The sequence below is a fragment of the Nylanderia fulva genome, unplaced genomic scaffold (assembly GCF_048542155.1).
Source record: "Nylanderia fulva isolate GAGA-0341 unplaced genomic scaffold, ASM4854215v1 Scaffold581, whole genome shotgun sequence".
Classification (NCBI taxonomy): domain Eukaryota; kingdom Metazoa; phylum Arthropoda; class Insecta; order Hymenoptera; family Formicidae; genus Nylanderia; species Nylanderia fulva.
Window position 1 is genome coordinate 50,245 of NW_028190678.1, and position 11,793 is coordinate 62,037.

The window sequence follows — 11,793 nt, forward strand, 5'->3', positions numbered from 1 at the left end:
CGAAAGTTTTTTGAGAGCAGGCCGCCATGTTATTTTTCTGAGTCATTAACAAATTGGTACTCTGGCATTACGAGCAATTATTTTTCATTGTACGGGCTAGTATGAATTTCAAATCAAATCTCTATAAACGACTATTATATTTTGTGCACTAAGAATAACATATCGCACTTATTTTCTAGAATCAAATTGTAATCAGTTTTACTTATATGTATGTATATTCAATGTGAACTTGCACCTTGAATAAAATATCACAGTTACTTTTCATGGTAATATATTATTACTAAATTTAGATAATATACACTTTACGTATGTTCACTTTGAACTGGCACCTTGAATAACATATCAGTTACTTTTCGTGATAATTTATTATTAGATCGTTTAAATTTTTGAGTACCTTCTTTTGAACATGGCCTGACCTTTTCATTTTTATGATTTTTTTAGGATATCACTTACTTTTTAAAGTACAGATATATAGAGCAGCTTTCTAGTAATTCAAGTATCACAAATATATGTATTTTCGATTCTTATCACATAACTTTGTATAAGTAACAATTTATGCAATACAGTTCAAAATAATTGAAATATATGGTATATATGTACATATATAAAATATATAATTATATTATAGTATACATATATATTTTATTTAATCATATATGTAAATGTTTGTATAATTGTAATAACTTTTAACGATACATTGCACATTTATTTCAATTGCAACAGAATGAATTTATATTCTTGTATAAATATTGAAAATAAAGAATGGGCCCCTCCATCGCCCATTCTCGTGAGAACGCAACCATATATTTTTCTTCGTCTCTCCGATTTTAACACGACATACATATTTCTGTCTGATAATTTTTTTCTTGATGATACTTTTTGAAATGTCATGAAGCCTAGGTCAAATTAGAAACTTAATTGCACTCGTTTTAATGCAGCGCTTACAGCAGCTTTTATAAAGCGCCAGAGCAGCCGATATTTTATTTTGGCGCTTACGGTAACTTTTATACAGCGCTAGAACAGTTGATGTTTTAATGTAGCGTTTACGGCAGCCTTTATACAGCGCCATTATTTAATCTGTTCTAAGAACAATATGTATGCCCCTTGTGCTCCTTTGGGCCATTTTTTCTTGAACACTTTCATATCAATAGAGTAATACCATTCCGATTTTGTGTCAGCTCTCAACATACACGTGTAGTGACCACGATTCATTTCTTCACCTTCGTGAAATATAGCGCTTATTAGCTTGTACTTTTTTTTATTAATCGTGATATTACTCGTCGGCACGGCGTTAATCCAATTGTTGATAATTTTTTTAGAAGCACCGTTTACAAAAGTATATAAATTGAGTTGTATTACTACGACGAATAAAGTTGATTCGATTACGGTTTTCTTTTTCAACACGGTGCCCTTACATTCGTTACAATTGCCGTTTATCGTTTCCCATTTAGAAAATTTTACATTAATCAAACTTTGTAGAGTGACACCTTTTTTCCTTTTTAATGTCGAATGTATAGGTAATATTAACAAACTACTGCTTTCCAGCTTAGTTACATTGTAATTACATTTGACATTCGAGCAACATGTTACGTGCTTTAATTCGAGTTTTAATACATCATTGATGTCGGAATACGTCGACATTAGAGCCGTAAAAAATTCCGAAACATCTTGTTGTGTTCGTTCTTCGAAGCGTTTTCCGACAGATCTTCTAACCGCTTGAATGTTGCAATATTTACGTTCACCATACGCGCAGATAGCATCAGTCAATGCATTCGATGCTTTATTTTTCAGTATTTGTTGCCTAATACGTACGCAATGAAACGCACATTGTAATATTACATTAGCGTAACACGAAACAGCATCGTTATTGCAAAGGCCATATATTTTCCACGTAACTATACTTTCTGGTTCCTCACAATCATAATTCTGCACATCATCAATGATATTAGGGATAGCCCATCGACGATCGTACATTTTCACAACCTTTTTCTCGGACGGATTGATTTGTGGCAGTTCAGATTTGAATATAGATCTCAGTCGATTATATTCTACAATGGCTCTCGAGTTTGCTTTAACTGATGCTGGATTGAAATTCATCAAATGTAGACCTTCCAATTTACTTACTCGTGACAAACCTACATAGGCTTGACCATCACTGAATACAGTCGTTCCTAAATCCATCATTGCATTGATACATGTAATTCCTTCGATTATAAATAATTCGACATTCTTTAATTTGTCTCTCAAAGTTTTCAAGACAATGTCTAACAATTGCGTATATTTTGGTGTAGATTCATGACTAACCGGTAGTTGAAACATTCTATGGATTGTCAAGCCATCGATATTGAATGCTGCGATACCCGTGGGAGCAGATATGGCAGTCGTTTTTTCCAAATTTATTCTGATCCAATGTTTAATCGTTTCAATTAGAAAACTTTTCCCTGTACCACCCTTGCCACTTACGTACAGTCGCAGAATCTGATTCTTATCTTGTAAAACTTGGCATACTCCATCAAAGACTCTTTTCTGGTCTTCGTTCAATTGCGACATCATTTGCGATAAATCAATCGGGTCGTCAATCTTACCAAAATCTTCCAGATCTTTCATCGCGTCGTCAGCTTCTATCGGATTACAATCCAGTTCATCGTCATCGGATTTGTCTCTGTCTGCTGTTTTCAGATCATTTTTGCGCTTCTCGATTAATTCAGCAACGTTCTCAAAAGCTTTCTGTATTTCTTCGAGCCTTTCGTGATATTTCATTGCCTTCGTTAAAACAGACTCTGAATTCTTAAAGGCATCTGTGTAAGTCTCGAATGTACCTTTGAGTTCACTCAAATCTCTCCATGGTTTGAACAGAAGAAGCAGCGAGTAAAAGTATTTTTCGGGCTCAGTTTTTATATTAAATCGATAATGGTTAATTAAATAACCCTTTTTTCGTTTTTTTTTTAAATAAACCCGATGCCAGTTTGTAACACTTGACTTCGTCATTATTTGACATCTGTTTCGTAATTTCCCAGAATCTGGCAAAATCGTTCAAATTCAATGATTCTAATTCCTGAGGTCTGTTTGGATAGTAATCATCGATGAGTGACGAACAGTAAATATTCGTAGAATTTTCATCAAGAGCTTAAATTTCATTAAATGTTTTAACTTTTCTATTTCTCACCTCATTAACATCGATCCATTTGACCATGGTATCATTATCCGTATCGTACAAGGGATTCCCTAATAGTGTATCCGCAGCTTCTAAAGCACCGCATTCTCTGTTATTTAATGAACGCATTGCAAAATTCCACAGTTTCGATGCCAAGGACTTATTCGAATCTATTACTTCAAAATCTGTATTGCATTTTTCCGACTTTATCGTGTATTTTGTTAAATATGAGTTTAAAAACTCTGATTTTTCTCTAATAAATTGTATGTCCATATTTCCCTCCCAAGCTAATTTAATAGACGGATTATAATCATTTATAAACCTTTCCGACTTCTTGCGAGGAAGATCGTACAATCTGCTCTTACTGCGTAAATTTTTTCTACCGACTATCGAAGTGATAACGTCTCTTAAAACGAAATTCTCAGTAACTGGCCGAGGAAAATCGAACCGACACTTTCTGTATATATTAGTTTCCGTTTTTTTCGTACGCATGCAATACGAGTTATGTTTATGATTCTGATCACTTATTACCGTATCGTACAACGTTGGCGAAACATTTTCATCTGGAATTTCACACGTTACGTACTTTTGAATAAACGTAGCAACTTCTTCATCCGGCGATTTTCCTAATACTGGAGCATCTTTTATCCAAATTATACAATGCATGTGCTGGATACTTCTACGTTGATATTCCAGTCGCCAGAAGTAATGAATAACCTTTCCTATAGGATTATCGGACGAACAAATAAAATCAATCATGGCTTTGAATTTTATGCACATGAATCTAGAAGTACTTACAGGATCGTATGCGATTAGTTCGTTGATGCCTAACTTCTCTTTATCGGGATTCATATCTCGTAAATATTCACCCAAATCGGACCATTTCCATTCACTAGGACTCAAAGTCAAAAACCACGTCGCTGGACCGTAATGCAAAGTCATGCATTTTACATTATTGGACGGTTGTCGCCAAAATTGATCCGTATTTCTCAATTTTGCGAAAATACTCATTAAATTCGATTCTAATTCGTAACCTTTCAATTCGTTCAAGTATCTACCAGCAGTGTATCTCTCTCGTGGGTTAGTAACCATCATCGTATAATAGATACCACTTTTCAACTGTCGGTAGTTAGCATCATTGAGAAGGAAGAACAGATACTGCAGATTCAACCTGAATCTACTATGTTTCGACATCAATCGTGTTCTAATAAATAAATATTCCGGCAATGCAAAGTTTCTATCTTCTCGTTGTCCATTGACACCATCAGGATATAAATCAGGGAAACACATGACATCCAGATATTTATAACGATTATCCATTGGAAAATCTTCAATTTTCACCATTTGATAAAGCTTCAATGCAGATTCGTTATCGATTCTTTTCGCGTGTATTGGGTATATTGTATACTGATCGTTAATATCCGAATGTTCAGTGATTTGTGTGAGAAAAGCCGTACGTTTTAAAACGGTTTGATCATCATTATTTTTGTTTTGCTGTACATTGTACAAATTCAATGCTGGTAATTCCTCAACCACCTCATTTATTTCGTTATTGTCGCTTTCCTCATCGACAATTCTATATTCTGTTTCCTGCAACTTATCCTTTAATAGATCATCAGATGACGCTGGAAGACGAATTTTTGAGTAATGAGGATTATTTTCTTTCAACCATTGTAAAGCCTTATACATTTTATTAATATCTACTAAATTTTCCCAAACCACTTTAGATTTCTTGGGTATACCTCGAACGAGAATGTGCAACTCGTGATTTAAATTTATAGGATCTTCCTGAGGACATACCTTATCCAATGTTTCTTGTAAAGGCAGAGGCAAATGAAATGTTCTACCTTTTCCTAAACAGAGTTCGATTATATAAGTTTCTTGATTTAAAATGTGCTATATTTAAATCATTTAATTATTTTTTTCGTTCAAGTACAATTAACAGCAAAAACTGCATATACGTAGGTATGTATTTGACTCTACTGCCATTACTTGAAACAAATACATTATTCGATATTAACAAATTGGAACTCTGGAATTACGAGTAATTATTTTTCATTGTACAGACTAAGTTTAAATTTTTGAGGACCTTCTTTTGAACATGGCTTGACCTTTTCATTTTTATGATTTTTTGAAGATAGGGTGAGAGAGGACGAATGAGGGTAAGTGAAGACGAGATAGGCGAAAGAGGGAGAAAGAGAACGAAAGAGGGTGAGAAAGGACGTACGAAGGTGAAAGAGGTGAGAGAGGGTGAGAGAGGACGAAAGAGGGTGAAAGAGGACAAAAGAGGTCGAAAGAGGGTGAGAGAGAACGAAAGAGGGTGAATGAGGACGAAAGAGGGTGAGAGAGGACAAAAGAGTGTGAAAGAGGTCGAAAGAGGATGAGAGAGGGCAAAAGAGGGTGAGAAAGAATGAAAGAGGGTGAGAGAGGACGAAAAGAGGGTGAGAGAGACGAAGAGGTGAAGAGACGAAGAGGGTGAAAGAGACGAAGGGGTGAGAGTGAATGAAAGAGGGTGAGGATGAAAGTGTTAAAGAGGTTGAGAGAGATGACAGGTGAGTAAGGACGAAGAGGTGGAAAGCCTAAAGGGGTACCACCGGACCTCGAGTGTGAAAGAGAACGAAAGTGGTGAGAGGGATGAAGAGTGTTGAAAGAGGACTAAGAGGGTGAACGGGGTGAGAGGGACGAAAGAGGGTGAAGTAGACGAAAGAGGTGAAGAGGACAAAAGAGGTGAGAGACAAAGAGGGTGAAAGAGGACAAGATGGGTGAAAGAGGACGACTGGGTTGAGAGGGAATTAAGTGTGAGAGAGGGTGAGAGAGATGACAGGGTATAGATGACGAAAGAGGTGAAAGAGGCTCAAGATTGTGAAAAAGACAAAAAATGTTTAAATAGGGCGAAAGGACGAAAGAGGCGAAATAGGTGAAATGATGACGAAAGAGGGTGAGGTAGGACGAAAGATGGTGAAAGACTACGGAAGGGTGAAATGACTGACAAATAGTGTAAAGAGGACGAAAGGTGAAATAGACGAAGGGTGAGAGGATGAAAATTGTTAAATAAGTTGTGGATTATGAAAGATGGTAATAGAGACAATAGTTTAAAGAGCTAAAGATGTGAAAGGGACGAATAGGATTAAAGAGGCGAAATGGGTGAAAGGTGGTGACGAGGACAAGAGGTGTGAATTGAATTAAAAATTTGAAAAAGGCGAAGAGGGGTGGGGTGGGGTGTGGGTTGGTTGGTGTTGGTGAGGTTGGGTGGGGGCGGGATGTTGAGAGGGAAAGGGGTGGGTGGAAGTTGAGGAGTTGTGAGTGAAAGGTGAGAAGAGATTTATACGCGGACAGAGAAGAAGAAGAAGAAGAAGAAGAAGAAGAAGAAGACGACGTTTCTTAATTTTTCATGAAAAACGTCACTTTTTGACCGCTTGTATCTCCGGAACGGCTTGACCGATTTTATTTTTTCTTGGCTCAAATTACTCGTGACGATGCCGCCTTTCAGGTTATGTTACGTGCAATTCAAAATTTTTTATATTTTAGTAGTTCTACACCCCCAAAAAATGGACTTTGATGGTGCAGGATAAGGAGACTTGTAGTGTCTTTTAAGGTCTTTTAGGGTTTGAACATGGCCGGAGACACTACCGCGTCTCCTGATTGTTGTCAAAAAAGATCCGACAAGAAACCTAATTAATCAATTACGCGGATTTTTAATGAGATGGAAAATGTATAATTACATTTCGTTAACAACATATAAATCCCTGAACTGCACGGATGGGGTCTTACCGAGAGCGTATGGTCTGCCAAAAGTGCATAAACCAAATTGCCCTTTACGTGTCATTGTGTCATCAAAGAATACACCTCTTTATTACTTTGCAAAATTTTTACATAAGATAATTTATAAGGCCATTCCGAAACCGGATTCGGACATTTCTGATAGTTTCCAATTAGTGAATAAATTAAACTAGATGTTACATCATTGTTCACTAACGTACCATTGGATATGGCTATTGATAGTTTGACAAACAGATGGGTATATATTGAAAAAGAGTGTATGATTCCACGAGATGAATTTTTATTGGCAATTCGTTTTATCATGAATTCGACCTATTTTATGTTTAATAATGTTTGTTATCAACAGACTTTTGGCACGCCTATGGGTTCTCTCCTCTCACCGATCATTGCGGATATCACGTTACAGGATTTGGAGAGTAGGGCGATTGCTGCGATTCCGATATCACTTCCATTTTATTTTAGATATGTTGACGATATCGCGTTGGCGGCCCCACCCTCCATGTTTAATATTGTATTAAACACTTTTAACTCTTTCCATCCGAGATTGCAGTTAACCATGGAGGAGGGGATTGACAATCGATTGAATTTTTTAGACGTCACCATTATTGTGAACAATGGGAGCATTGAGTTTGATTTGTTTCATAAGCCGACGTATTCAGGAAGATATCTAAACTTTGAGTCGCAGCACCCTCTCTACCATAAAAAAGGCACCATCATCAGCCTCATAGACAGAGTTTTTTGGCTCTCCCATCCGAAATTCCATAAAAATAACTTTGAGTCTATGATTAAAGTTTTTTTGTCTAATAATTATCCTCTTAATTTGATATTTCAAACATTACAAACACGGTTAAAAAAGTTGTTCTTCCGCTACAATAATAAGTTTCATAACAATAGAACAAATATAAGCAATGATAAGATTCTAACGCAGAAAAAAGTTTCGTATTTTAATATTCCGTATATTAATAATGTATCGAAGAGATTCAAAGATATAACACGTGATTTGGATGTCATTCCATCTTATACAGGAATTAATAGTCTCCGTAAATTCATCAAAGTACACAAAGATAAGTTACCAAAGGAACTCCATAACAATGTAGTTTATAAAATTGATTATATAGATTGTGATGCGTACGTAGGGCAGACGGGTAGACTGTTAAAAACTAGGACGAAAGAACATCGCAACAATATAAAAAGAAACGCATCACAATTATCAATCATATCGGAGCATAGATTACTGAATCATGATTTTAATTGGGAGGATGTAAAAGTCTTGGACGAGGAGCCTTTTTTAGGTAAACGTTTGATATCGGAAATGATCCACATAAAACGTCAAAGGAATAGCTTAAATTTACACAGCGATACCAATAAATTAAATGATGTATTTGATCTTTTAATAGAAAAATTTACCAAAATCTAGCTCTGTGATCATATATATTCGTGGTTTTGTTAGACCTTTGGTAGGAGCGCCGATAAGTTTTAGTTGTTTATTTTTATTTTTGTTTCTTTGCGTATATATATATCGACTGTGCCGAGGTAGAATACCGCGCAGTCGTTAGAGTGATGTGTCACGTGTAGCATCGTCTTCTCTCTGTTTTTACTGTCGGGGTGAGTGCTCTCTCCATTTTTTAATTTTTAATTCTTGTGCATTTTTCTACGTTTAATTTATATAATGTTGTTGTGACTTTGATTAGTATTGGTAAGGGAGTCACTTATGTGCTCTGCTTCCTTCCTGACGATGGTCACCGTTAGGGAGACACTCCGACGGCCGGACGGTTTGAATAATAAGAATAACATTTCTTGAATTTATTTTGTTTGCGGATTGTATGTATACGAGTTTTATATTTTTATAATTGTAACGACTATCTTTGATTTCTTGATTTTTTGTATTTTGCAGCTACTGAAGAAGACCCGAAGTGGGTTGAAACGTTTAGATTTTAATAAATGAGTTTTATTTAAGATCTCATTTTAATTTATTAATTTTGTGCATGACATCCACACAGACTCCGATTGCCGTCGATATTTTATTTTTATTGTAACACAATAATTCGAGCCGAGTACAAAAGTTTTTATTTTAAATTATATAAGGCTGGCAAAAACGAAAATTAATAAAATTAGAAATGTCACAAAATTATTTCTAGTTTTGAGCTACATTCTGCAACAGAATGTCTTTTAACAAATAAATTTACGTACATATCAAGATATACAAATTTATTTGTTTTTATATTGTGTAAATTTATGTGTAAACCACTTTGTTGCTTAAGTATATTCAGTGTTTATTATAATTTTATATTCTATTTTAAAATAAATGTCTAATAAGTTACTTATAAACATTTTTACACATTTTTAACTTTTTATAAATGGCTAATAGAGTTTGAAAACACAAAAACATCTAATCGACCAAATTTTAGATTAGACTATATCAACCTATTGTTTTAATTAAAAAATCATTGATTATGTGTCTTTTAACTCATAATTTTTTACTGAGTATTTATTTAAAAAAATATAAATTTTAAAAAATCTGTATTATAATAATTTAATAAATATATTTATAATATTATATTTTATAATAAACATAATCTTAGAAAACTTGATTTCGACGTAACTAGCAAATTTTATTTAATTATTTCACGACGTTTCGACCATTTGGTTGTGGTCTTTTTCAAGTGAAATTTCTACAACATAATATTACACAATAGTTTTTAACATACGAGAACTCATTTAAGTGTTAAATTAATAAAATAAATATAAATTTTATAAACATACCCATCAATTAAACCGAGGTTAACGCAACATCACACTGGTGTTATTTAAAACCGAAAGTTAAAAGTTAAAAGAGGAACACGTCCCATCGTTATGATGTTGAAAGTTAAAAGTTAAAAGAGGAACACGTCCCATCGTTATGATGTTTCGTCAACGACTAAATTTGAAACGCGCCACTAAACAATCTTTATTATTTTGTCGTAAATGTTTATCAAATTCTCGGTGTCTTTCTGTAGGTTAACCGTATTGAGTAGTTATACTAGGCCAATTCTAGACCAGGTCCTCTGAGGGGGGTGCGGGGCGGGGGGGTTTTCGGGGGCGAGGGGGTATGACGTTACGCGGGCAGGGGGTCTTATCAGCAGATAAGCTTATCTATGTTTATAAACAAAAGATAAACAATATCTATTACAAAGGGCTGCCGACAATCGGGGGGGGGGGGGGGGGTTGCGTTTCTTCTCTTCATACGTTTATGTTTATAAACAAAAGATAAACAATATCTATTACAAAAGGGCTGCCGACAATCAGGGGAAGGGGGGGGGGGTTGCGTTTCTTCTCCTCATACGTTTATGTTTATAAACAAAAGATAAACATTCCAGCAATATCTATTACAAAAGGGCCGCCGACAATCAGGGGAAGGGGGGGGGGTTGCGTTTCTTCTCCTTATACGTTATCTGTATATTTCTAAGAAATATAATCAAATTCTAAGAAGGGCCACCGCTTGGCATACGCCGACAATTAAGGGGGTTGCGTTTCTTCCCCCATACGTTATCTGTATATTTCTAAGAAATATAATTAAATTCTAAGAAGGGCCGCTTGGATCCGAGCGCCGACAATCAGTTCTCTGAAAATCTAAGATAATCAAATTTTAAGAAGGGTCACCGCTTGGCATACGCCGACAATCAAGGGTGTTGATACATGATCTATACATATATTTCTAAGAAATATCAGCGGGTAAAGTTTCAGGCGAACGTGTCGCCGCTTGCGACCTCACTGCCTGCAACCTCACCGCTTGCGACCTGCGACATGTTTTTGCATGGGATTGTATATCACCCTCGCGGTACCTCCCCAATAAGCGGCGGTTCTTTATTGTTTATCTTAGGAAGAAATACCAGCGCCGATAACCAGCGGCTGCAGGAATTTATAAATAAAACAAGCGCCGAAAATTTACGTCATCTAAATTTTTCTCGTTCGTACGTTGACGAACAAAGGGTTGATTGGGGATATATAACGAGGACCGATGCCGCTGCCGGGCCATAGTACCACTGGCGAGCGCACGCTCTCTTCATTCAAGATGTTTGTAATACTATCAAGTGCTTCCGACATTCTCAGTTTAAGTGCCGAACAGTTACAATATATTCCGAAGATTGTTTTACTGCAAAAGTGCGGATATTTCGTAGAGCATTTGTGGGACAAGCTTCCGGAGCATATCAAGACGGATCTGGAGGTTCAGACATATCGTCGCTGCCTCGAACATTACAATCGGCCGTGGATGCAAACGCATATTGACGGTCCAGCACCGATGATCAGGATTTGCAGCGAATGTCAGCGAAAATAGGCTGAGGTTAAAAGTGTGAAAAAGTGTGATTTATAATATTATATTATATATTTAAATTAATAATTGTTATATTTTTAAATTAATAATTGTTATGTTTACAGATAAACCATACGTTCCAATAATGGTTCCAGAGATGTTGGATTGGGACGCATATTTAAGAGGCGACGACGAAGCTGATTGGGGTCTGGTGCAGCTTTTCACTCTACCAGACCCGTACGATGTTAGGCCTCAGCCTACACCGCCGCCACGCCGTCGCCGTCACCGCCGCCGTCACCGCCGCAATCACCGCCGCAATCACCGCCGCCGTCACCGTCGCCACCCCAATCGTCCATAATGTAAACTATTTTAAGAGTTTAACTAGGCTCTGTAATATAAATATAAATTTAACAAAATTAAACAAATTATATATAGTAGGCCAACTGAACGAGCAAATAAATAAGGTGTAAAAATTTTTATTAATAGTTAAATAATTAAATTAACATTCCGTTACAGAATCGATATAAATTGTAAACGTTTCGACTGCACTACATTTGGTATTCAGACT

At 36.0% G+C, this 11,793-nt stretch overlaps 1 protein-coding gene across 1 annotated transcript in view; it reads left to right on the forward strand.

Moving 5' to 3' along the window:
- LOC146720935 (uncharacterized) overlaps positions 1-11,462 on the forward strand; it is a gene marked incomplete at its 3' end in the record, with an annotated part of 29,340 nt that extends 17,878 nt beyond the window's left edge. Inside the window, exons 2-5 of the mRNA XM_085487626.1 lie at positions 1,950-2,017; positions 7,141-7,667; positions 11,109-11,235; positions 11,351-11,462. Coding sequence (XP_085343752.1) covers positions 1,950-2,017; positions 7,141-7,667; positions 11,109-11,235; positions 11,351-11,462 — 834 coding nt within the window. The remainder of the gene's footprint in view (positions 1-1,949; positions 2,018-7,140; positions 7,668-11,108; positions 11,236-11,350) is intronic.
- Between the last annotated feature and the right edge of the window lie 331 nt (positions 11,463-11,793).